At 49.9% G+C, this 27,396-nt stretch overlaps 1 protein-coding gene across 1 annotated transcript in view; it reads right to left on the bottom strand.

Moving 5' to 3' along the window:
• The window catches only part of Bcar3 (BCAR3 adaptor protein, NSP family member), a 105,658-nt gene that overhangs the window by 6,084 nt on the left and 72,178 nt on the right, over nt 1–27,396 (bottom strand). Inside the window, exons 4-9 of the mRNA XM_038310748.1 lie at nt 17,160–17,288; nt 13,206–13,648; nt 10,498–10,601; nt 8,828–9,468; nt 3,714–3,829; nt 369–540 (exon numbers count right to left, since the gene is read on the bottom strand). Of these exons, the coding sequence (XP_038166676.1) occupies nt 369–540; nt 3,714–3,829; nt 8,828–9,468; nt 10,498–10,601; nt 13,206–13,648; nt 17,160–17,288 (1,605 nt within the window). The remainder of the gene's footprint in view (nt 1–368; nt 541–3,713; nt 3,830–8,827; nt 9,469–10,497; nt 10,602–13,205; nt 13,649–17,159; nt 17,289–27,396) is intronic.

Below are 27,396 nucleotides of genomic sequence, written 5' to 3'. Positions count from 1 at the left end.
CCAAGTCATTACCCAAACATCACATTCCTGATGACCCAAGTGGATATAGCCTCTGACATGCCACACACTCCAGCCTGTTGTCTTGTCCTAAACGGTTCTTCAGGAATATTGCTTATTAGTAAGGCTAATTCTTAGTATTGCACATCGAAGATGAGATGTGGGCTGTCAGCACTTACCAGTGCTTTTACAGAGCCAAAATACTGGAGACAATACTCTTGGCTGCCTCTAACCAAGGCAGCTTTCACTAAAATTCAGTTATCTTTAGAGACTGGCTAGAGCAGTCAGCCATACATGGTGTAGATGAACAGAACTCTACATAGCATTGAATGCACACTTGTGTGGGCAGCAGCACAAAGCCAGCATCTCACCTGAGGCATCTCTAGGGCTTTCATGATGGCTGAGAAAGAATAGAGGTCTCCCATGGTGTCTTTCAGCTGCACCGCCACCTGGATGATCTTATTGAGGGTACCTGCTCTGTTCTCCAAAGTACCCGTGCAGCCCAGAATGTCCACAGCGATGCCAATGGCCATGGTGTTGTGTCTAAGTGGAAGAAGACCAAGGGTCAGGCTCAGGTCAACAAGATGAGGAGAAAATGGCCCTAATCCTCCAGAAACAGGGTTGTGTGCCCCTGGCTAGGAGCCAGTTTGAAAAGCTGATCTTAAGCCATCCCACACCAGGCAGAGGATGGATTCAGGAAGTAAGATGCTCTTGAACATGTCCAGGTCAACTCCGCAAATGGAAGCATGAAGAGGACCTCAGAAGTGATGTGGCTACAAGGCTCCCTTTACTACCATGAGAGGCCTAAGGAGATACCAGGTCCCCCAACAGACAGGATGCTACCCCTGAGGAAGACTGGGACTGCCTCTTAGTGAGGAGAGTGGAAGTCAGAAGCAGGGAGCGGCAATATACGTGATCCAGGAAGATGACATGGATATTAGAACGAGAGGAGGAGAGAGGGGACAAGAAGGGTGTTCTGTGACCCCAGTTCAGACGCCACAGAGTGACCGGAGTGGTGGACAACGGCTGGAGGACAGGCATTTGCTATAAGGTCAGATCCTAATAAAACAGTACCCTGCCCTCCCCCAGACTACATGGGTCAAACTCAGAGACTTAGGGCAGGAAACAGGGTGACTTTTCTGGACATGACAATGGGACCCTATGAACAGGGTCAGTCCATGGCAGGAAGCTCAGACAGTGACCTCTTTCTTTCCCTCTATAAATCTAAATCCAGGAATTTACTGCACTGGGTCAAAATAGTCTTAATTCTCTAGGCTACTATGCAGTTGCTGGAGGTGCCATGTGCCCCTGAAATTCCAGAGTCACACTGTCCTGAAAGCTCACAACTGGGACTGAGGCTTCTTTCTGTGTTCCTGCTGTGCCTAGGTCAGTGGTCTCTCACACTTGGCAGAGAATGGCAGGGACTCAGCTCATGCTCAGCCTTCCCAATTCCCCCAAATGCCTTGCTTGTTAAGTAATGAGCTCTGCTGGCTCCAAGTGTCTTTACGTGTGTGTGTGTGTGTGTGTGTGAGAGAGAGAGAGAGAGAGAGAGAGAGAGAGAGAGAGAGAGAGAGAGAGAGAGAGAGAGAGAGAGAGAGAGAGAGCGGTCTGCAGCTCACCTGTCAGTGGTCTGCAGCTAGAGGTACTCACATGTTACCAGAAGGATGTGTGTGTTTTGTATGACTCAGTCTGTGGCTTACATGTCAATGGCTGGCAGCTAGAGGTTACTCAATGTGTTATCAGAAGGATGCCCCACCAGAAATAAGGGTAGCTTTTAGATTTGATTCAAGATCAAGAGAATAGTCATTGGGTAGTCCAGGATTCCTTTGACCTTGGTCCTTGTTTAGTTAATACATCATTGCTAATCAAACTGTCCCCCTGGCTCTGTGGGTAGATCCCACAGTCAGAGACGAATAGGAAAACAAATTAGGGTGCAAGATTCTAGGCACATAGCATAGAGGGATGTTGACGAGAGACCAGCAATTGCTGGTCGTGGCTGAGGCTCCGGCACAATTCTCAGTGCTAGGAAAAAGAAGAAATCTCTGGAGATCTCAGACTGCAGCTATCCACTAGGAACAAGGAAGTGAGAGTGACCACTCCACCCAGACGACAACACTGGAGAAGCGAGATGTGCTGCTGGTCATGAGGAGGAAGAGGAGGTGGGAATTGAGGAAGGAGTCTGGTCAGGAAAAGCAGGCAGCTCAGAAGTGCGACAAGTAATTCCCCAAAGCCTTCACCACGAGCCTGCCTGAACAAAACTGGAGGTTTCTAACCCATCGATCCTGCTCCTACTCCCCCATTCTTATCCCCCCACCTGCTGTGAGACCAAAGGCATCCCCAAAGCCTCTGCCTCATTCCCTCAAAACCCTCTCTCTAGATGACAGTGCTGGGATCACAGATGTGCAGTCCCAGGCTCATCTTTGTAAGGTTACGTGAATAAAGCCTTTACTTCCTTGAGGCCGACAGCTGCCAGCACATGTGGATATTTACACTTAGATACTGAACAGCTAAAAATTTTCTTCATCTCTTATTTGCATCTGCCACCCATGTACAGTGGCCAGAACAGTCAGTGTCAGTGCGCACTCCTGCACCACAGAACACTCAACTGGTCAGGGCCCTGCCCAAGAATATCATGGAAGCCATAGCAGTTAGTCACGGCTACTGGGAAACAGTTTGCACAACCGTGGGTGTGTGCATGTGTGTGCGCGTGCGTGCGTGTGTGCGTGTGTGTGTGTGTGTGTGTGTGTGTGTCTGTCTGTCTGTATGGCCTGCTTTTGTGGTCATACAAAAATTTAGTCTTTTGTTTCTTAAAATCATGTCTCATCTCTAAGCATTCCATGTTCAGGGGCATGTTTCTGTTTTGTTTCAATTTTTTTGTTTGTTTGAGAAAAGTCTTTATTATGTAACTTGGGCTGGCCTTGATCCTCCTGCCTCAGCCTCCCAGGTACTGAGATTATAGGCCATGTGTGCGTTTTAATAGACACCTGATGTGGTGGTCAGTACTGTCAATTTGAGAGAATCTCAAATGGGCTGGACTGGTAGATGGGCCTCTGGGGGGGTTACAGCTGAGGTAGGAAGACGTCACTGTGGGTGGCAGTGTCCCCCAGTAGCAGCAGCTTGCACTCATTGTTTGCTTCCTGACTGTGGACACAAGCTCCTGCTGTCTCCACTTCCCCACCGGAGAGACTGTGAACTTAAATAAACCCTTTCTTAGGGTGTATTTGTCGGGGTGATTTAGTACAGCAACTAGAAAGGAAACTACCCTGGGGTTGTAGTGTTTCTGAAAAATGGCAGCATGGTTTTGTTTCTGAGCCCTGGGATCCATAGTCCTCCTGTCCCCTTACAGAAAGAGGTCAGAACCCACTCTCCTCAGTCTTCCCCAGTCTTGCCTAGTTCATCAAGAGCTCTTAAGTTTCAGAGCCAGAGATGCTCATGAGAGGTAGAACACAGCAGGTGTAGTCTCCCAGCTGCAGCCATGCCACAGCTTCAAAGCCATCCTCCTGCCACCCACAGAAACGGCGCCGGGACAGACAGAGCGATGCCCCAGACTCCTGCTGCACTGTCTGCTCATCAGGTATTCTATAGCTCAGGCTTGAGAAGAGCCATGCGGACCCTGGAGTAACATGACTCCAGGACAGGCTGATGCGACTCCTCTTTCCCTCTGCACCCTGTGCAAGGAGCTGAAAATGTGGGAGATACGGAGATGGCGTGCTCACCTTTCTATAATGTCCAGGCGCAGCTGGCGTCCATGAGGCAAGGTAATGAGTTCCAGTCCTGAGCTCACACCCATGCTCCTCTTCATGTCTTCAGAGACTTCCAGTATCCTAGCAACCTGTCAGGAGCCAAGTAGAAATTCGCTAGATCAGGAAGTGGGTTGGCCCCAGCGTTAATTTAGCATGAGGAAAGAGATACGGTCCACGGAAATTCTGTGGCTCTGGACAGAATGCGCTTATATTTCTTTGAGTGACAGCACAATCTTAATATACAGAATAAGATATAAAGCTGGGAGAGGGACTGATAAAATAGCTTGGTCCGTAAAGTGTTTGTTAGCTACTACATGCCTGAGAACTGAGTTTGACTACTACCACCCCTATAAAAAGCCGAGCAGGGTGGAATGGGCTCAATCTTCAGCACTCAGGAGGAAGAGAAAGGTGGATCCCTGGGGCTCACCAGCCAGTCAGCCTAACCTAATTTGCAAGCCCCAGGTCCATGTAAGAGACTGTCTCTCAAATAACAAGGTGGCTAGCTCCTCAGGAGACGTGAGGTTGTCCTCTGACCTCACACACTGACATGTGCAAGTGTTTCCTCCCATGTGTACTGCCTCACACATGAACACACACACACACACAGTTCCCTCGCTTAGTGGGCAAAGTGCTGAGGGAACTCCCAAAGGTCTCTACAACCTGCAGATCTGGCATGCGTTCATGCCCAGCCAGGGAATTAATCATTCATTCGAGCCCTGGGCTGACACAGGCTGGATCTTGGAGAGACATTTTGCTGCCAATAGCAAGGCTGCGCGAATGTGGAGCCTACCAGTCTCTTCAGTGGAAAAGCAGAGTGCACTCCAAGCTCCCCTCTGCTCTGGGCTTTGCCATTCATGGTCTCACTTAACAGCCACAGCTGGCTGCTATTGCCCTTAATTACGCCTCTCCTGGGTGCAGTAAGTGCACCTTAAGGCTGGAAACCATTACAAACATATGTGGTGATTTGAAACCCTCACACCCACGTCTCCTTCAGAGAGGTTTCCCTGAAAGGAAATCTTGGCTTTGTCCAAGCCAGCTCTCATCCCAACCCAATCCTTTTCTTTTTTCTTCATTGATTACATTTGCTCTTTCTGTTTCTTACAGTGTGTTTTTTACCAGCTCGTTTCTGATGTGTGTAACCAACGGTCTGATGGAATTGGATACTAGACCTGGCCGTTCCTAGTTAATACACATCGTGCTGAAGTGTGACAGTGGACTCAGCATGTCCCTAAATTGGGGCCACTAGAGCTCGGTGACATACTGCAGTGTGACCCTGGGATTCGGAGGCCTAACCAAGTCTGGACGCGTCGCTGGCACAGGATGGTTCTCGTGCTTCATCTGGTGGACAGGCCTCTATCGTGATCACTCCAGGCACGCGCAGTGCCTCTGTGGGGTGCTCTGTGACCCACACCTTCTACGTAACGAGGCCGAAGGGCTCGCCACTGGCAGTTTTCTTCTAGAAGCAGTAGCAGGAATTCTGGGGTTCCATTTGAAGAGCGAGACATCTCCCTTCTGACTTAAGTCGGCCATCAGCAGGTCCCTTTCCCGGGCTACACATGCTTTCCAGGCCCACGCTGGAGGACTAGGGGATGTGGAGCTCACGTGCAGGCCTAGGTAAAATCCTCTGGGGATTAGATTATAGCGGAGGGAGGAGGCGGTGTTTACTGTGGGCTGACCCTGCCTTAGCAGGGCAGGATGCAGAAGTCTCCCTTCGGCCCTCTAAGTCCTTCTTGTCACCACTTAGTGAAGCCCCTGGACGCATTTCTCCGCACTCCACTGCTTCGAGGCCAGTGCAGTGTGCAGGAACCCTGGAGGGTACCTGGCCTGGCCCTCTTCTCGGCTACTAAGAGGCTTAAAGTGCAGTCACACTGCCAGGCCAATCACTAGCCATGCTGGCTCCGCTGTCCACGGCACAGAGGACTCAGACTTGCACCCACATACTCATAGGTTTGTTTTCCTAACTTGACTGTAAAGTGCTCTAACAGCAAGATCCTGTATGAGCCCAGAAGAAGAAACTTACACACACCAGGAAAGGCAGTCAGGCCCTTCCCAACCCACCCCCCTTCTTGGATCCAGAAATGAAGTCTATTTAGACCAAGCTCTCTCCCCATGGCTTTTGACAGAAATCCTGGCACACGCGCCTCGTAGCCACCTGCAGGACACTGTCTGCATTCACCTTGCCAACTCTTCAGCCTTCTGAATCCGTCTCAGCTGGTCCTGATGGCTCTGGCCTAGGACGTCCACCACCCCTGCACAGAGCACTTCCCAGCCCTGCTGTAGACCAAGCTCTTGTATCCCTCTTTCCCTCTTAACCCCTTCCCACCGGGCAGAAGGTCCGTCCTGGATAGAGGTGACAGCAAGTGCTCAGTCAAGGCCGAATATGGAACACTGACCAACGCCTAGTGCTTGCTCTGGCCCTGCAACGTGGGCGGGGCTTCTTCACTGACCACCTGGGTAGTGGTACCCCACTCCACAAATGGAGAACGAGGGTCACACAGCTAACGACTGGATTTCACGTCCACGTTCAAAGACAGTAGGTGGAGGAGTGGCTGTGCTTCCCCAGGGTGAGTGAGGAAAGAAGCAGCACCCATCTGCAGGTGGGAGGGGCCCAGGAGTTGGGGTGCTGGCCACCGATGTGCTCAGAACCACCCACTGTCCCCATGCCCTTAATAAGCAGCTGTGCCCGAACAACGTGCTGGGGTGGGAATGGGCACATGGGACCCAGATGCGCTCCTGGGTGGCCCAAGCTCATTGCTGCTACATTTGGGGTGGGAAACAGTTTTCCTCTTGGAAGCACTGGCTGTGCCTGGTAGTTCTGGGGAAGAGGGGGAAAGCAAGGCATGGGTGGCGGAGGGAAATACAGGGAGGGCTGACCGCAGCTTTGCCCGTGAGGCTAGGGTGAACAGTCTAAGCTGGTTTCTCCTTGCTTGCTGGGGACTCCCAGGAAGCCTGAAGACAGACAAGGGAGGAGGCCCATCAGAAGGACAAAGTGCACAGGGCAGGAGAGGAGGACTGCATACTTGTCTGGTGACATCAGACTTAGGCTCTCCCTTCAAGGCTGTCCAAAGCAGTGGGAAGGTTCCAGACTTGTGGAGCGTGGGCAGGCATCTCCCCTTTTCCTCCTAGACATTCAAGCCCTCATAGACACTCACGGGCTGACTACCCCCAGGACAAGAGCTGTTCTGTAAATACAGAACCCCGTGTACACAAAGAGCTCCCTCCTGGGGGCCGGAGGTAAGCAGGCAGGCTCACACTAGATGGGAATTTCATTCACCTCTGTCCTACTGTCATGACCCAGGGCCCACATGGCTGACTTGTTGGAACAGAAATTCTCAATCCTCTTGCCACAAGACACTAAGACAAAGATCCAATATGGCAAATTATCTACCCACCTGTGTGTCTGCCCAACGATGCCCAGCTAATGAAGTCAACAAGTCCTGTTCTTTGACACCAGTCCTGTTTCTCAGCTCTTCTGTCAGGCCTTGCTTAGCAGGGACACCCGCTCCTTCCTCTACCAGCATGGATGAGCCCCTCAACTATGGGCACTAGTTACCTTTCCTGTCCTGGATTCAGGACAAGGGCTTTTTCTACCCAGGAGAGCCAGCAGTTATTTAGTGGATTATTTATATTATAGTTATTTTTGGGAGCCCTTTATCAGCTCCAGAACTCCCTGGGACATTGCTAGGACATTAGATTTTCAGCCATGATTCCTGACACAGGAAGGAGAATCCAGCTCTTGAACAAATCCTAACCTTTGAAACTCATGGCCTTCTCTGAACTGAATGAAATCGGACGTCAAATTTCACTGAGGCCTTAGCTGTCACTCAAATGCCCAAGTGTCAATTACTGTATACAGAAAAGGTGGGTTAAGCCCCAGATGCCCACTGTCGAGGAGAGACTGAGAGCTTATGGACACAGGTCACTGCTCCTGAAGCAAATGCCGCTATAAGAAATGAAGAAGATGAAATGTGTGGCTGTGCAATGAGAGCCACACGCTTGAGATCGTGTCTGTATGTGATTAGCAGTGTTATCAGCAGAGCCGGAAGGCCTGGCACGCCACATGCCCGGTGCTGTCAGTGGCCGCCATTGAGGAACCTGGACTTTTTAAACGAGTTTTTAATTTTATTTTATGTGTATGGGTGTTTTGCCCGCATGTATGTCTGCACAGTACATGTGCGACTCGTGCCCAGACACCAGAAGAGAGAGTAAGACCTGTGGACATGGAGTTAAATATGTTATGAGCTGCTATGTGGGTGCTGGGAATCAAATTAGGGTCCTCTGGAAGAGTAGCCAGTGCTCTTCCCACTGGGTTATCTCTCCAGCCTGAGTTTGAGATCTCTCTCTCTCTCTCTCTCTCTCTCTCTCTCTCTCTCTCTCTGTGTGTGTATACAAGTGTATGTATGTATATATGCCATGCTGTTTGTGTAGCTCAGAAGTCAACTTGCAGGAGTTGGTCCTCTCTTTCCACCATGTAGATTCTGGACTGTATTCAGGTCATGTCTTAGCAGGCAGCAAACCTGCTGAGCCATCTCTCAGGCCTAGGAAGGAAACTGGATTTTGTATGATTTTTTTATCTTTTCTTCTAATCTTCATTTTACAATTTTTCTAACTTAAAGAATTCTTGTAAAAAAAATCCAGTTGAAGATGATTATCCTAGAGATCGTGTCAATAATAAAATAAATATGGCACATAGGTAAGTATAGAATAAAATAGCCAGGGTCCTGCAACTCCCAAAACCAGGCTTTCAGCTGTACTCCTCGAACCCCAGCTATTCAGTTCTGACTGGCCTGAGGGGAATTTTTAACCAAGCAAGTGGGGGGTGGGGGAGGGAACGGACAAATCTAGTTATCAGCAGATGGGGTCAGGGGCGGGCCTGCCTTCCCCTCTGTCCAAGGTGAAGTTTACCAGCTTCCTGCTGGGCAAAGGTTGTCCTGCTGGTGGTTCCCACCCTGTAAGTAAATCTCCACACCTGCGTTACTCTCTGGCTTTTCCCTATGACAAAGTACCTAGCCGATGAGGCGGAGTCAGGCAGGTCCCTTACCAGCCCTCCCTCCGCTGTGGGAAGGGGCCATCCCTAGAACACTAACCTTGCAGTCCATGCTCAGCATGTGCTGCGCAATGACCCTGGCGTCGTTGTTGGTGAACACTTCTTTTGCACGCTTCAGCATGGCGGTTTCCAGGGGCTTGTTCTCCGGAGGAAGGAGCTTGGACTCAAAGTCATTGGGTCTGAATGACGACACGGTTTCCATGAGAGGTGGCACAAACATCGTCTTGTCCTCCTGAACCTCGTCCATCTGTGCCGCCAGAGGATCCCAAGGTCTCGCTTGGTCATCCCCATCGAGGATCAAGTAGTTGATGCCAGAGTTCCGGGGGCCTGATGTCCCATTCTGTTTGGCTGTCAGCAGCTCCTCGTGTGGGGCAAGCTTGGCTCCCCTGTCACAGCCCACAGCAAAAGCAGGGTTCAGTTCACAATAGTTGGCCTCGGAGTTGAGCCAGGCAGATGGAGACGGGGGAACCTTGAGGAAGGGCACCTTGCAGGGCTTTGGGGGTGGCTTGGGGCACAGCTGACTGTCTGATCCCCGCAGGGCCTCCCCTCCTCCCCTAGTGTCTGAAGAGAATCGTCGGACCAGTGCCGGGCTCAGGGTGGGCTCGCTGCCAGTCCTGAACACAGGAGAGCTGGGGCAAGGGCTTGTGTCCATACCTGGAGACTGAGGGGGCAGCTTGCAGCCTGCGGAGGAAAAAAGAAGGGCAGAGAAAGCTCAGTTGTCTGGAGAACAGAGAGCAGAGTGGGAGTGGCAGTTCCCAGCTTTCACTCCGTGCCCTTGGGTTCTCCTCTCAGCCACAAAAGAAAACACTGGTGGGCTTTCTCCCAGCAGGTCTGCTCTATTGCAGTCCAGAACACTGTGAAGGTTCTGCTGGCTCCACCTCACTCTCGGGAGAAATTCTAAACTCCAGGGGCTGGGCTGTAACACCATTTTATGGTCACAGCAGGTTGGGACAGTCAGAACAGGAAAACATGTCTTGGGCAGTGAATAACACAATCTTGCACTAAGGAACAGAAGTCTCCAGCCACAGAGCCTTAAGGGCTCTGAGTCACTCTCGAAGTCTGGTTGATCTCAGTCAGCATTCACTGGGAGAGCAAGAGACGCGGGGATGGTAGACAGACACGCTAAGTCGCACAGAAGCAGCTTACAAAGGGGCACTAGGAAAAAATCACTCTGTGGTCCCATGGGAGGTTAACTATATAAAAGAAATGAAAAACCATCCCACTAACACCGAATGCTTTGCCTTTCCTAGGTCCCACCCCACCCCCTCCTCCATCATGGAAAGAGCACAGAGAAGTGGCAATGTGTACCTGGGTGAACAACTCTTCATTAGCAGCCCCAGGATCAACGGAGCCACTGCTACACAGGGTAGGGGATGGGGGAACACTAAAGGGGTGCACTTTTCTGTCATGATGCCCACCACTTATCAAAAGGGCTTGAAATGTACAAAACCTGGGTGCAGATGCTAGGTGACCCTCCTTAATACATTCTCAGAGGACAACTGCCCGCTTTGAAGGCTGGTTATGGGAGTTAAATGCTTCAATGATGATAGAGCATTGAGTTCAGGGACCACAACCAAGCAGCTCTGCTAACCTCCCCTCTAGGCTGCAGGTATGGAGTCCTCAAAGCCTGGGGCTTGTTCCGGCAGGAAAAGCCCAGCTGCAACCAGGGCCACACTCCCACCCTCATCCCTGAGGCTCCCCCACACCTACCTATGGGCAGGTGGCTCTCCGACTGGTGGGCTTTGAGGGCTAAGGCCCTCCTGTCCTGCACGTGATCCAGGCAGGCAGGCTGGCTGCCACTCTTCTCTTTATTCCTGAAGCCAAAGACCAGGCACAGACGGGTCATTAAGTAGTAAAGCCTTCTGTAGGCAACGTCACGGAAATTTAAGGAAAGAAATCTTCCAGAATGAGTGCGGCGCATAAACCTTCACAGCAAAAAAAAAAAAAAAAAAAAAAAAAAAAAAAAAAAAAAGCCACAAGGAGGAGAAACTGACGGGGCGTGCCGAATCCCCAGGGCCAAGGCAGCTGGGTCGTCGGAGGCCTCCTCAAGCCTTCCATCCTGTTGAACAGAGCAGGGTGCATGGGTCGCGGCCCTCTGGGGGATGAGGAGGAATCTGATGAATGGGAGTGTGTACTTTAAAAAAGGCTTAAGATGATTCTCATGACTTTTCCACCATGGGTCAGTGTCAGCTGGACGGAAGCTGGAGGTCACTCCATGTCTATGCACAGATCAGCACTCCCTCCTCCCCACCCCACCCCACCCCAATAATCTGCAGATCCCAGGGGGCGGTTGCACGCACCTATCTTCCTGACTCTGCCTGAAGCACCCATAGGTGACCTCCAACTGCAAAGCTAGAAGCAAAGTGGCAGCTGGGAGAGCTTGGAACACTTTTACCAGGAACCTGGATGCTCTCAACAGGGGAAGAGAGACACAGGACCAGCCAGGCTGCAGTGAACCGATTCCCCCACCTCCATCTCACACAAACCAGATCTTCCCTACCTTTAGGAAACAAAACAAAAAAAAAAAACTTCCAGCAACCTCTCAAAGATAAGTAAGTCAAGACAGGGCAAATTCCAAAAGGAAGTGGCTCCTGAGAAATGATACTTGAGCCACGTCCACTGTGATCAACGATCAACCCACCAGATTCCAGGGGCCCAGAACAGCTGGACGAGTGGAATGTAATCTGCCCGCGAAGGCACACCTTTGCCCAAGAGCCTGAGGCTGCCAGCCAAGGAGCATGCCCAACGTCATAGCCGGCGGCAGCGGGCCAAAGCTGACGTGGGGAAGTCGCTGAAGGGCAGCAGGGTAGGGGGTGACAAGTTCATTAAGGCCACTGGTCATGTTGTGGTCGCCCTTCCTCCACCTGGAGTGTGTGGGCTGCTGCCCGTGGGAAGCTGTAGCAGAGCCTCTACATTCCAGAGAACAATCAGAACAGCATCTCTCATATCATCCTTGGCCTCCTTGCTTACGCCCAAGTCTGACTTTTGCCTCCCCCGGCAGATACCAGGAACGTTAGCGCTTACTGTAAGTAAACACTTTCCGTTTCCTTCACCGTTTAGACCCATGCAAGTTCCAGGCTTCCCGACGGAGAAAGGGAGTCCCAGAGAAGTTAAGGTCTCTGTCTGGGGTTGCACAGCAAGCCACATGGAGCCAGCCAGGAGCCACAGGTCCTGAGTCAGATGCTGACTAATGCGAACCAGAGAGCATAGCTGTAATTTCTGTTACTCACATAGTCCTGGATTTCATGAGGCGTTGGTTTTTTTTTTTTTTTTTTTTTTGCCGTAAAGAAATTATAGTTTACATTTTCGCCTGGCCCAGACAGAAAAGAGCAGAGAGGAGAACGGACACGTTCACTTAAACATGGGAGCTCAGAAACCAGGAGTGGGGGCGAGGCTGCTGCATAATGCGGGGGGGTGGGGTGGGTCAGTCTACATCTCATCTTGTCTCCCACTCTGGCAGTTATCTGTGAAGGATTCTCAACTCTGGAAGCCAGAGCTATACAGACATAGAGCTCACCTCTCAGCCCTTTCCTGTCCTGTTCTCTGAGTTTCTCTTCATTCCCAGTGGCACAGGGTACACCCCCCCCACCACCACCACACACACACACCTCAGTCCTTCAGTTCCCTCTCCAAGCCAACCCTTTTCTGGGCTCTCAGTTCTGAGTCCGAGTCCTCAACACTGACCCCTGCTGGATGCTGACGCCAGCACGGCCGCGGTCCCTCCTCAGATAAAATGACTTTTTCCTCCAAGACACATCAGGGTCACTGCTGTATTGCCTAGGCGGTCTTCTGTCTCCCCCCAACCCCCAAGACCCCAGAAGCCTAGCTTCTTTCCCTCATTTTCTCTTTCAGCCTGGGCCCCTCCTGAAACCCTCTCCGACTTGCTTGCTTCATTTAGTCTCTCTCCTCGGTCTGTGCCTAGTGCTGCCCGGTTTTAGCTTAGGATTTGTTCAACATACCAAGCTTTTGTAACACCTTAGTCTGCCAAACGCCTCCACCATTACCCCTACGCCACCCCTTCCTTACTTACATAGCCCCTCTGTTCTAGACTGAGCCATTAATCCTCCCGGCTCCTCTGGCCCTTGACTGTCTCCCCCTCTTTTTTGCAGTGTCCCCCAAACATCCCCATACCTTCAGGCCAGCCTCCCCCTGCTCAGCCCCTGTGACTTTTGTTGCTGTTTTAGTTTTTGAAACGGGGTCTCATTCTGTAATCTAGGAAGGCCTTGAACTTGGGGCAATCTCCCCACTTCAGCCTCAAAGCCCTGAGGTTATAGGCATGCATTACACACTGGGTCCCACCATTGGCTTTTCGTGCACTTTAACTGGGAACTAATCACGCACACCTTGAAACACTCCCCACTCACACTGAGGGTAGCAATATCCTCAACTCCTGGGCCCCCAGCACCCCTCAGACCTACCTGAGCAGGTTTCCCCGGGGCAAGCTTTCCCGAGCCTGGATGCTGCCAGTGGTGGTGAGGCTCAGTCTCTTAGCCACATCTGGCCTTCCGTCAGTAAAGCTGCCCTCCCGGCCGCAGCCTGGTGAGGTACCGTAACGCTCCTCCAGACACCAGAGGGGCACTGTCCTGTTGATGGGTTGGAAGATGATGGCACCGCTCTGCTGGGAGATGGGCCGCCGGTTGCCCACGTAGCAGCGCACCAGCCCAGGGATGGAGTCAAAGCTCTCCATCTCAAACTGGTACTGCACGCGGCTGTAGGCCTCGCTGAGCCTCAGAACAGTCCGGCTGATCTTAAAGTGCTGAGCGAGGTTCTTCCACTGACAGGTCAGGACAAAGTTTCCCGGGCTAGAGAGCGAGTCGCGAACCAGGAAGTCACCATCTCGCTGTACCAGGCTTTCAGATACCTGTAGACAGAGCTGTGGGTGAGGAGCAGGAAAGGCAAACCTGTTCTCTCAAGAGTTTAGCAGAAGTCAGACTTTGTGTGTGTGTGTGTGTGTGTGCACACATGTGTGTGCATCCATGCAGAGACCTTGGGTGTCAAGCCATAGACACAACCCACCTTTTTATTGAGGCAGGGCCTCCCACTGGCGTGGAACTCTCCAAGTAGTCTCACTAGGCCAGCAAGCCAGGAATCTGCCTCTCTCTACCTCCCCACTGCCTGTGTTACCACACCTGGCTTTTTCTCTTTTTTTTCTTCTCTGTCTGTCTCTTTCTCTCTCTATTCCTCTCTATCTCTTTCCCTTCCCTTCCTCCCCCCTTTTTATGTGGATTTGAAGATTGATTCTTGTGTTCTGAGATGACTATTTTATCTGCTGAGCCATCCCCTAGCAATCCCTCTGCGGTCAGATCTCTAGTTTGTTAAATGTCACACTCCAGAGGTATTTACTAGCTGGGTAAGGCCATGCACAACTGTAAGCCCAGTGCTTAGGACACTAAAACAGGATTGTCAGCTTGAGGCCAGCCCAGGACACATAATATGCTAGAGGTCAGCCCTCTCTCTCTCAAATATAACACCCAAACTATTTATTGCCCATCCTCTGCATGCCCAGCGCTACTGCCTGCAGGCTTAGGGGACACAGTAGTGACTAAGTGAACTTCTCCAGGGACTTTCTATGTGCTGTAGCCACTCCCATCTCAGGACAGACAGCCACTGGTATACGTCAGATGTTGTGAAGGAAAAGAAAACTTCGGAAGGGAGACAGGGTGCTTGGGAAGGTTATCTTTTAAATGAGAGTCGTCAGGAAGATGTCACAAGAACATGACATTAACGCAGACTGAAGAATGTAAAACAGCAGGAAGAAAGGCAAGTGTGTGCCCTGTGGGTCTGATTCTCCTTCTAAGCAGGAAGGGAGGAAGAGCAGGAGGCTGTTTTGGTCCCTAGACGTCCTCCTAAGATTCCCATCTGCACAGCAGGGTGAGCCCCGGGACGACATGGTGAGTTCTGGACTTGCTAGGAGGCTAGAAAAAAAGTCACTTGAGGCTCCCTCATCTCACAAAGTTATTGTAAAGATAATACATTTGCGTATATAAAATATGTAAAACACCAGTACAATGCCTGTAACACCATGGATACCCTCAAATAGGTACCCACTATAATGGTGATATTTACAACAGAGACCTATACTGTGTCAGTCATTTCAGAGCCTGACCACCAAGGTGTACATTCTGTCCTGCATGTGTCACTAGACAAACTACATAAGCTCTTTGTGACTCAGTTACATCATCTATGAGATATAGATAATGCTATTGCGTATAGAGGGGCTGAAAGTGTCAAAGGGATAGAACGCTGGCATACTGTTATCATGGCTAAGGGGTTTCAGTTACCAGTCCAGGATGACACATTACTGCTGAGAGTTCATCCTCCTGGCACACTAAGAAGGACAGCAGCGATGGCATTTTTTTTTTCTAGGATATTCTAGCATCCAAGTGATGCTATACTTCTGCTAGCTCAGAATAGTATGCTACCATGGTTACTTTGAAATTGCATCTTTGCCTTAAAATATATTTTCACATAGAAATTCCATTTCCCGGAATCGAGCCAGTAGGAAGAATTATAGGTCTGAACATGGTAGTTATCTTACAGGATGCTGCTCAGACTGCTAGAAACGCTCTAAGTACCCAATATGTTGTGATGCAGGTGTGTGATGGGCATACACTCACGTGCACTGGGGCAGGAGGATGTTTTACAGCCAGAGTCAATTCCCAGGCCACATCATTAAGTGAAGGAAGTGGGCCAAGGAAAGCAGGAAGATCCCGTACTTGATAGAGGAGGTCTGGGGAGATATACTCCAAAATATTCATAAAGCCTATTTCCAGGGGAGACAATTAGGGATAAGAGTTGAATTTTCTATTTTCTTATCTGAATTTCCTACAATCAATTTTTAAATTTTTATTTATTTTTATTTTATGTGCATTGGTGTTTTGCCATGGGTGTCAGGTCCCCTGGAACTGGAGTTACAAACCGCTGTGAACAGCCATGTGGTTGCTGGGAATTGAACCCAGGTCCTCTGGAAGAGCGGTCAGTGATCTTAACCACTAAACCATCTCTTCAGCCCCCTCTACAATCAGTTTTAAGATTATGCACATACATGCACACAAAAATGTCAAGATCAGAATAAGAATTATTTCTTTGATAGTGTTAAGAAATTTGGGACTAAACTGGGCAGGGGTGGCGCACACCTTTAAACCCAGCACTCGGGAGGCAGAGGCAGGTGGATCTCTGTGAGTTCAAGGCCAAGTCTTGTCTACAGAGTGAGTTCTAGGACAGCCAGGGCTACACAGAGATCCTATCTAGAATAAATAAATAAATAAATAAATAAATAAATAAATAAATAAATAAATAAATTTGGGGCTGGCAAGATGGCTTAGCAGGTAAAGGTACTTGCTGCCAAGTCTCATGACTTGAGTTCAGATCCCTGGAACTCACATGGTGGGAAGAGAGAGAGAATTCCCGCAAGCTGTCTTCTGATCTCCATATGTGTGCTGCGGCACACTCCACACACACACACACACACACAAAATAAATGAATAAACGTAACAATTTTAAAAGGTGAAATCTGTTACACCAAAGACAATATTTACATGTCACCAGTGTAGACTTGGACATTCATTTCCTGTTCTGTTGTCCCTGGCTAATGATTGGCCAGATTATACTTATAATAAAAACTCATGGGTAAGCCGGGCGGCGGTGGCGCACGCCTTTAATCCCAGCACTCGGGAGGCAGAGGCAGGCGGATCTCTGTGAGTTCGAGACCAGCCTGGTCTACAAGAGCTAGTTCCAGGACAGGCTCCAAAGCCACAGAGAAACCTTGTCTCGAAAAACCAAACCAAAAAAAAAAAAAAAAAAAAAAACCATGGGTAACTGTACACTTCAATTATGCAAACTTAAGTCTATTTTTCAATTCATATACTTAAAAAATTATTGATGACAACCACATGAAAGACATCCTGGGCCATGGAGCTATGGTCCCTGGGATGATCCCTCTTCCTCCCAATCCTTGGGTCACAGGACCCAGGAGAGAAGAATCAGAAACAATGGACACTTGCTGACCCAACTGGAGCAGAGGTGACTTTTTCAGTCTGTGCCACCTGTCTGGTCATCTACTGAGGTAAGTCACTACCTTCACAAAAAGGGTCCAAGTTGTAGGAAGCTCTAGCCACTGAACCCTAGCCTTCCACCTACTTCCGGCAGCCGGTACTGCTGCTGCAGCCTCCTGCCCACATGTATGTAGATCCCAGGAGCGCTGGCCTTTCCTCTGTAACTGGAAATTTAGAGTCCCACTGTTGGCTCTTCCCGAGGTCTCTCTAGAGCCAGGCCTAAGCCGAGTCACTATATGTACTAGAGTTTTATGATCTGTGGACTGGACGCAACAGCATCATCAGTATGACATTGCCTAAGGAGAGCAGAGCACATACCTGTCGTGGGATGCGGCCGTGGTACCAGGCGTGGCTGCGCAGGTCCTCGCTGCTCAGCAGCAGCTCCTCTTCTAGTTCCTTTTTCAGCCTCTCGGGGGTCCTGTCCATGATGTGCCTCTCTTTGGAGAACTGCAACACAGAGTCCACAGTGACCTCACCTTCCCTGGTCCAGGCCAGGCCATAGCCAGCCAGACGTGGCCACCACCTCGCTGGCCCACTGCTTTGCCAAGTAAGCTGGCGTAGACCCAAAGCTGCCTTCAAGAAGGGACCTGGAGGTGGATTACAATGTGCTGTGCCCTTTTGCTCCCCCAGCTGCAGCTGCAGAGAGAAAATAAAAGTCTTCACCTGTGCATGGAGCTCTGGTAGGGAAATCGTCTGCTCGCAAAGCAAGTAGCCAAGCGAGAGGTGTGAGGGACGGAGGGACACAGCCCAACCAGGCTGCTGTCTTCCTGTGGGAGCTTCCTCATTCTCTTTTATAACTGCCCTAACAAGGAGCTGGGAAGGACAGCAGTTCCCCAGTGGCCTTTGACCCTGGGCCCCAGGGCCAGGATAGCCCAAAGCACAGTTCTTGAGGCTGGTAGCAAAGGCTCTGGTTTGCTTTGCTTTGTTTTCTTTCCTTCCTTTTTATTTTTGTTTTTTGCTGTAGTTGCCTACAGTTCAAGAATTAAGTTAACTTATAAAAGGTTTTTAAGTAGAGGGAGCAGTTTTACCCTTCAATCTAGTAATAGATGTCTGAGTTACATATAACTGTTCAAATGATTTTTAAAAATTTCTTCTTTAAAAGCTTCTATTTGCTTTAATTGTATTTGTATGGGTGTTTCGGCTGTATTTTTGTCTGTATCACATGACTGGAGGTCAGAAGAGGGCGTCAGATCCTCTGGAACTGGAGTTACAGATGGCTGTGAACCCCACAATGTGGGTGCTGGGAACTCTTAAGAGCTGCGCCACCTTCCCAGCCCTTGAGTTATAGATGACTGTCCTGCTTATGTCCCGTGTATCTGAGTGCTTGAGTTTACATGAGGATGTGCATGTAGGTTCCTGAGGTTGATACTGAGCGTCTTCCGTGATTGAGCTCCACCTTATATATATTGAGGCAGGGTCTCTGGCTGAACTCAGAATCAAAGTGCTTTGGTTAGTCTGGCTCTAGGGATTCCCAGTCTCTACCCTCTGATCTGGTTGCCATACCCAACCTGTTTTTGTGAAGTTCTGAGAATTCAAACTCTGGTCCTCATGCCTGCATGACGAGAGCTTTACCCACTAAGCCATCTCCCCAGTCCCCTTTGAGACAAGCTGTCTCAGTAGCCTTGTCTGGGCTTGAATTAATAACCCTCCTGCCTCAGCCTCTCGAGTGCTGAGATTACAGGTATAAACCACTCTACCCAGAGTGCTGGTTATTTTCTTTTGGGGGGGGGGGAAGGATTTGGTTTTATAGTTGTTTTGTTTTGTTTTTTAATCAGCTTGACATAAGCTATAGTCATCTGAGAGAAGGGAACTCCAGCTGAAAATACATGCCTCCATCAGACTGGGCTATAGGCAAGCCTGTAGGGGATTTCCTTAATTGGTGATTGATGTGATTAGTCTATTGTGGGTGGTGCCTTCTCAGGGCTGGTGGTCCTGGGTTTTACAAGAAAGCAGGATGAGCAAGCCATGATGAGCACGCCAGCAAGCAGCACCCCTCTTTGGCCTCGGCATCAGCTCCTGCCTCCAGGCTCCTGCCCTGTTTGAGTCCCTGCCTCGACTTCCCTCGGTGAGGGACTGTCACCTGGAAGTGTAAGCTGAAGTAAGCCCTTTCCTCTGCAGGTCACCTCAGTCATGGTGTCTGATCACAGCATTAGAAACCTTAGCTAAGACACCGAGAACGAAGACTATTTTGTTATTGTTGTTAAGTGAAAAACTGGTCCTTCACCCCATATAGCTTGAGCATCGTGCAGCAATGGCTGCAGAGTTGTAGGCGGTGACGCTGCTGACGGGTTGGGTTTAGAATCACTCCTGCTTATGCAAGCACAGTAAATGTGACTCCCTTCTTGGTTTCGGGACCACTCCTCGAGATTATATAGGAAGGGAAAGGCCAGGTCCCATTGCTCTCCAGATGCCCAAAGAACCACAGAATTATTCCTCATACGCTGCTTAACAAGGCAAGAGTCCCCCAAACATCCCCCCCACCAAGCAACACAAAATCAGATTTAGGATTTACTGCGTGCAGCCTTCGTGGTGCTGGCTAGAGAGATGCGGGTGAATTTTCGGGTGGACCTTCACGTCTCCTCTTCTCCCTCATCCTCCTCCTCCCCCAGGTCCGTGGGACAGGCATTCAAAGGTGGTTCTGTTCATTCGCTTTGTTTGGGTCTCACACTGTAACCCAGGCTGGCCTAGAACTCACTACATAATCTGGATGATCTCTATATCACAGCGGTGCTTTTGCTGGGCTTAGAGGTGTGAGCCACGAGGCCTGGTGAGGGACTTTTGATGAATGGAATTTATATCAAAGATGAGCAAGGCTGGCTGTCTAGGACACTTATGGGCTTCACACAGCAGTGTTTGGCACTGGCAGCTCTTGGCATTAATTATGCAAAGCTACATCTGAAGATTCATGTATAGAAGGCAGCCTGTCAACCAATGGTCGTCTATTATCTGTTTTAGCTCCTGCTGGACGCTAAGTTTCATGGGAAAGGAACTCTGTCAACCTTTTCCCCAGAGCAGAGCCTCAGGCAGGGCCTGAGCACCTCAAGAGCTCAGTAAAGCTGCAGGAACAAAGATCCCAGGATGAGGCTTCTGCGGTGGGGATTTTTCTCTTCTTCTAGTTGTCGGCGGTTTTATTTCACCTGTGGGCGCCACCATTCATACCAACATAACATTCCTCGTTGTAAGATGCTGCACTGAGGCCGAGCCAAAGACAATGGAGTCACAGAGCTAAAGGGACCTCTGGGGTGATGCATGAGAGTCGACACCCCAACAATAGCCTAGACCATGAGGGGGAAGCCATAGCTAGGAACAACAGCACAGAAGACTGGAACAGAGCTGGAGCACTGATACCCACAGGCCCCATACACCAACTTGAGGACAACTGGTCCCCAGTTTTTACTGTGAAGCCTCATGAAGCCTATGGTTTGGGGGTTCCCCCTCAAGGTGGCTGAACTGAAGCCTAACCCCTAGTGTGAACCCAATCGCTCTTCAGTCACCCAGACAGGCAGTCTCACGCAAGGCCCTGGGCTCGCTTCCAGGTTTGAGCTGAGACAACTCAGAAGATGTAAACATGTAGAGTCATCTCTGCTATAATCTTGGAGATTTTATTTGCTCACACCCAAAAAGCTATTCCCCTGATCACTGCTGGGTTCTCCTCACCGGGGCCCCGACATCCAGACCACTGTCCGCCTCCCCACCCTTCTAGGCATTGGCTACAATGCAAGTTTTCCCAGAAAGCACACTGAACTCTTACTTGCTACCCAAAGTATAAATTCAACTGGCGCTCCTGTGACTTTTGTCCTGACTCCTTAGAGGAAAGTCCCTAATTACTGCTCTCAGCTTCCATGCACACAAACAGGCTGTAATAGCATGCTCCAGGAGATGGGGAGGCAACGGGGCACCAGAGAGGAGAGAAAAGGAGAGTGTTGATATGAACTCTCCCTAATAACTGAGGTAGAGACCAGACTTTAAAACTGGGACGTACACTGCTGTAGGGAACCTGTGTAATTGCTCTCAGACGAAGAAGGGATGTCCCAGGATCACCGCTCTGGGCCACCGCATGAGTAGGTGGTGACTTTTGGAGGGAGTGGGTACCTTCTAAAGCATTCACTTACTGTTTAATTGTATATATTAATTAATTAATGCAACTTGTTGTTGGAGACAGCACTTGGGTAGCCCAGGCTAGCCTCGAACTCTGCTCCCAGAGATGTGTGCTCTCTTGCTGCCGGACAGAAAGCAACAGCGAGAAAATGCAAGAGCCAGTTCTTGCTCACAAGATGACTGCACTGCAAGCGTGCAATTTTCTCCCCAGGCTCGGACTCCTATCTAGCCACCAGATCTGAATTTCATTCTAGAAGGCACGTCTGATTTCCCTATTTCTCACAGTCTTCTAAAATATTCTATTTTTACATGTTCTTTGACATTCTCATGTGTATGCAGCACAATGTATCTTGGTCACTTCCACCCTTCACTGTCCCCCTCCAAGTCTCCCCAGGACCCTGCTATCACATTTAGGTTTCCCCGCCAACTTCATGTCCTCCTTTTTACTTATCTGTTTACTCACTGAGTCCTTCGTGCCCGCCCATGAGTACTGGGTCATCCCCTGGAGCCCGAGGAACCTGCCAGTGGCCATACTCACAAAGAAAAGAGACTCTCCCTCGGCAGCCACCAACTGTCAATGGTTCCTCAGCTAGGGATAAGGCCTTGAGAGTCCCTCCTTCCTCTGTTCTGGAGTGTGTGTGTGTGTCTGTGTGTGTGTGATAGGTTTTCTCTGTGCAGCCCTGGATATCCCAGAACCCACTCTGTAGACCAGGCTGGCCTTGAACTCAAAGATCCGCCTTCCTCTGCTTCCTGAGTTCTGGGATTAAAGGTGTGTTCACCACAGCTGGCCCTTCATGTTTAATTTTGTGCAGGTCTTGCCTTGTTAACTATAGCCACTGTGGGTTCATGTGTTAGCAACCATGCCGTGTCCTTCATGTGTGCAGCAGCCACGCCATGTCTGGAGAACAACACCTCAGGGTACTCCTCCCCATCTTGTCTGGAGGGAGAAGGGGATGGTGGCCTGATTCTCATATAGGCTCTGACTCTCATGGGCACCAACCACAGCTATGTAGGGCTCAACCATCTGAAGAAAGGAAGCTTTCTCTGGATCAAGGGCATTCTGCCCACAAGACCTCTGACTTCATTCCAGGAGCTAAAACCATCCACAATCCTATAGGACAGAGGCAGGCGGGACCTGTATCATCTACTCCACGGCCTGCCTGATTTTAAGTGGAGTTCTTAACTCCTGTGTCAAGGTTACCCTCTACCCCAGACCCGTGCATAAATTAGCACCCAAGTCCCACCATCAGCACCGCTGGTGTCTGAGCTAAGATGCAGAAAGCTGATGTGGGAACACATGGACAGAATGAGTGAGATCCACAGTTGTCCGGCTAGATTGAAGACTGGTTAGAAAATTCATAAATCACTATAGATGGATGTCTTTTATGGGGAATCTGAATCACTAGCATTTTGTTATTACCCTTTAAGACAAGATTAATGTGGTCCAGGCTAGTCTTAAACTCACTGTGTAGCTAAGGGTGGCTTTGAAGGCCTGTACCTCTTGCCTCTGCCTTCCAAGTGCTGGGATTATGGGCATACACCATCACACATGGCTCTACCACTGGTGTCTTAGTAATCCTGATGTTAACAGATGTTACAGCATTCAAGAACTTGGGCCAGTTGGCCACCTCAATCCAGAGGCCACAGTAATATTGAGCAGCTGTGTGGTCTTGGACAAGGGACATTAATTCTTCGTAGAGCCTTTGGTTCCCTGACTGCTAAGTGGGGATAATATGCCACATAATGTTAGTAGGGACCAAATGAGTGGGTATCTGTAAGGACTTGGAAGACACTCTGGCAGAGGAATCAGCACTAATGCTAGCTGTTGTGATAATGACATCCAGATGTCATTATCTGGGAAAATAAGCAGACTTCATACCGGGGTCTGATGCAGGAGGTTCAGAAAGGCTGGAGTCTGGGAAGGAAGCAGTTAGGGAAAGGGTCCTGCCTCAAGCTTCTTCAACCCTCTCGACAGAACTCATGGCCAGTTTGCCGTAGCCCAGTTCCTCAGCCAGAACTGATACTAACTGGCTGAGCGTGGCTGGGGAAACCATGCCTCTCACTCTAACGGTACAAAGAGCGCTTCTGTAGCCCCCACACCTTACAAGTCTGGTCTTGGTGAGCCGGAATAGCCAGGGCCCAGGAAATGTTGCAAAACAGATTTTGGAGGCTCAGAGCCAGCTCCAAGGATGTGCTGGGATCCTCCGTGACTGTGGAAACCCATGTCTCAGCAGCTCTCCAAGGAAGAAAAAGCTAATCCAGCCTGGGAAGAGTTGAGCCCTGGGTCTCCTGCATGAGACCCGGAGCCTACATTTCAAATCAAACCCAAGAACGGGTCTGAACATGCAGGCAAAGTGAGTTCCTCAGCCAGCAGCTGAGGGAGGGCCGGAGGCCTCTGCCAGAAACCCCCAGAGGATGCTCCAGCCACTCATTCCTGTGAAGGAGACAGGAGACTCAGAGAAAGACAGCATCTGCATTATAATTAATATTTGCTTAAGACTATCCCTGGCTATAAGGAAAGTATCAATTCCCATAGGATTTTACATTGTACAAATCACCAGGAACTGGCAGGGACACCCCTGTGGCAGGACTACTTGGGAACCTGATCAAGCATGGGACTAGGAGCAGGGGATGGAGGCTCCAGAGGGGGACATTCTCTGGGAAGACCGCACACGCACGCACGTGTGCACACACACACAACAGTCCAACACCACGCTCTGGGACAGACCAACCGCCATGCCATACGATCCCCGCCTCTCCCCCGCTCTGCAGCCTGGGTGAGCTCCTCCAGTTCTTTGTCTTTGGGTTTCTCCTGTGTCCAAATGAGAAACACTGTGGCCTGGAGCTGTTCTCAAGACAGTTTCCACAGAGCACTGGGTGGGGTGAAAGGGAGGGCCAGCCTATAAGAACTGCGGCTCGAGGACAAAACTGGAAGAGAACGGGAGGGAGATGCCGGGCATCCCAGCTCTGGGAGACAATGAGTAGCGTTACATGGTGGCCTAGAGGTTTAGGGTTGGGACACAAAGAACTGAAACCCGCAAGGGTGTAGCAATGTGTGTGATCTACACCTGTGTCTCCACCTCTACCCTCCAACCCCACCTCCCCAAGGACAGCTCCACCCCCACTCCAGGCTTGTGGTATGGAGTCATTCTGGCCATCACTGGTTGCCTGGGAGAGGGCCCCTTGTCCACTCTGGAAGAAGATAGCCTATTTCACGCTGGTGAAAATGCCATGAGACTTGGAGCCCGGTAGTTACTTCACCTCCACACTTTTTATGAAGGACCAATGTGGCAGAGAGGATGGAATCAGTGCTCAAAAGGGAGACGAGATGACTGGTATCCCTGTGACCTGCAAGTCCCTAAGCACAAACCCTTATAGCAGACAGTAAAAGTCCCCTGTGTCTTAGCCAGTACTAGCTGGGTCTCACTGTGACCAACGCAGTTCTAATTAAGAAAGACAGGGTCCAGACGCAGGGAACCTGGCACTGGAGGTTGAGGGTCAGCTCTTTATCCCATGGATAATGCCATTACAAACAAATAACAAAAAGAAAGGGGGGAGGGAGGGAGGGGGGAGAGAGGGGGGGGGGAAGGAGGGAGGGAAGGAAGGAGGAAGGAAGGAAAAGAAAGAAAAAGAGAAAGAAAGAAAGAAAGAAAGAAAGAGAAAGAAAGAAAGAAAGAAAGAAAGAGAAAAGAAAGAAAGAACCTCTCCCTGGGAAGGTCCAAGTACACAAAGGCGCTTTAGAGCCGATCAAATCTCCTGCAGTGGCAGAAGGCTGGGAGGCACAAGGCCAGTGCAGTCATATGAAATGTGTGCTGCACGTTCAAGTCTCCATTTCCAGCACTGACAGTGAGCGGCAGGCTCCGAGGTCCATCTGGGTAAACCCACTCCTGGCTGGCCACTGGCATCTCTGACCTCATTACCCAGATGACCCTCAGAACTACCTTTCGTTAAGGCAAAACAATCCCTGATTTGCTTCCGACTTGAATTCAGTTCTTGTTCTGAAGCACCTGTAGTAGCCACAGCCTATGGTGTCCCCATCTCCTGACTTCAGTCCTACAACCTGCCACCCACAATGACACAACGCAGATCAAACGACTTTTTGTCACAGCTGCACCAGGCTGAGGCAGACATGAGATCCTTTCAGTCTCACCCCTAATGGACTTCGAATACAAAGCAACCCCTTGGGCTTGCATCCACGAGGGCCAAGGGCCCAGACCCCATCCTGTCCCCTCCCATCCTCCTACAGTCCCACAAGCCAAACCGCAGCCTTGCTGTACGCTGAACCTGTTAATTTGCTGGGATCAGCTCTGAACTTGCCAGGAGACCCAGCTCACGGAAGGGTCATGAATACCGAGGATACTGACAGAGGACTAAATGATAGGGAAGATGGGCTTCAGCAACCACGTGGGGGTCTAAGAGCCCACAAATCTGCATAAAATTTTCAGGCTCTTATTTGGGTCTCGAGGTTGTTGAGGCCTGGGGAAATATTGGACATGTCTCCAAGGGTTCATAGTCACCTATGGATAAAACCCAATATAGGCCCCCTAAATAACTTACTATTGCATTCTCATGCATGGAACCCTGTTCTGTGACTCCCCAAATACACTGTCCCTTATGCCCCCTTTTTGTGTCTTAGTAGTGTGGATAGAAAGACAGACTGACACCTGGGGAGTTGCTGGCTGTGCATCTCGGCTGGAGTCCAGGAGGAGGGCAGCCAGAGGGGGGCTAGACAGGTGTAGGAAGGGCTTGTAGCTTACGTTTTTCTAAGGTGGAGAAGCCCACTCTAAGAAAGGCCCACAGGACATTAATCCTCATGGAAGACAGCCAGCCGGGCCTCGGGCCTCATTCGCTTTTGGGTCCTAGAGCCTAGCCCAGCCCCTCACACACAGCTGCACCCCAACAGGCGCTTTCTGATGGAGACAGGCACCGCGCTCATCTGCTTGCCTTCCCTTCCACTTGGTAGCCTTTCTGTCAGGACTGTGGAGAAGAGAGTTCGCAGGCAGGTCAAAGACAAGTGACCTTAGGCACATGAATTTTTTTTCCTGGCACCCAGGGGTGAGAAATCTCACCTCAGAGGATGACCTAATACAAGAACCCAGATCTGCAAGTGGCACAGGCAGACACTCGGACCAATGTGCAATGAGAAACTTCTTTCGAAGATGACTCTTAGCAACAGACATGAAAGGTTTTTTTTTTAACCAAAAAATTAGAACATGACCTATGAATAAAAGCCATCAAGAAGTTTTAGCCCTTTAAGAAATTATTAAAATATTTTTCAATTACACTGATTGTTTGATTGACTGATGGTGTGGGGGAGGGGGTCAGAGGATAACATGGTCTCTACCATGTGGGTTCTGGGGATCAAACTCAAGTTGTTAGACTTGGCAGCAAGCACCTTTACCCACTGAGCCATCTCTCTGGCCTCTGAGAAATTAGTTCTAATGGTTCAGAGCCAGCAATTCCTGGGACCTGGAATAGTCAGTGAATAGTCTGTCTATGCAGATGAAGCTGGTCCCTTATAAGAAACCATCCTCCATGATAAGCACCCGACTTGAAATTTCAACTTTAATACATATATACAGTTGGCCCCAGGTGACTTGTGAGGCCACAGACATGAAGACGGCAGAGCCTCACACAAGAGTGCAAGAAAGTGTTGGGATGTGTACTGAGATTGTGCCTTCTTCAGGGCCTTGAACATTTAGTTGAGGGAAAAAACAGAAAATCTTACTGAATTTTCACAAATAAGATAAATTTCTGGTCATTAATTCATTTTATGATTAAGACTGGAAATTAAATTACTAGAAACAAAGATGAAGGAAAAGAACTACTACATGCATGGAAAAGGGGAGGGAGAGAAGGGAGGAGGGGAGAAGACCGGAGAACACACAAGCAGGCAGGCGGCTGGGCTTTTCTGGTCTACTTTGGAGTATCAGGCCACAACACCCAGAATGCCATCCGGGATCTCACACAAAGCTTCCTTTCTTCAGTCTTGGAACAGCCTATTAGAGTAAGGGAGTCGTCAACAACAGTGCAGGCCTCTTATCGAGTTATACTAAACAACTCCATGGGCCAGGTTTTTAAAGCAATCTTACCCAGAAATTATGCTCACGAATTTACAAGCCTGACTGCAGTCCTAGCTCATCGTGTAAAGCTGGTCTGATTTCTAAGTGAAATCTGTCCTCCCCAGGGCTCAGGTGGGACTTGTGCAGCACGGTGGATGTTGTGCTGGACCACCCAAGCTGGGGTGGTGCAGGGATTCAAGAAGACAGACCCCCCCCCCCTCTCAGATTCTCTGAGCTCTTACATGAGAAAGAACGTCGCTATCCCTGATACATGTCTTAAACATCCAGGAAACAGTTACCCCTCCCCAGACGTGTGTCTTGGATAGCCGACCCACAGATCACTCGGAAATGCACAGCCTTTGCAATCATCCTGCAGGAACCCCACCTAAACACCA

Source organism: Arvicola amphibius, chromosome 14, assembly GCF_903992535.2.
Source record: "Arvicola amphibius chromosome 14, mArvAmp1.2, whole genome shotgun sequence".
Lineage (NCBI taxonomy): Eukaryota > Metazoa > Chordata > Mammalia > Rodentia > Cricetidae > Arvicola > Arvicola amphibius.
The sequence above is the reverse complement of the archived record's forward strand: the minus strand, read 5'-3'. Positions and strand labels throughout refer to the sequence as shown.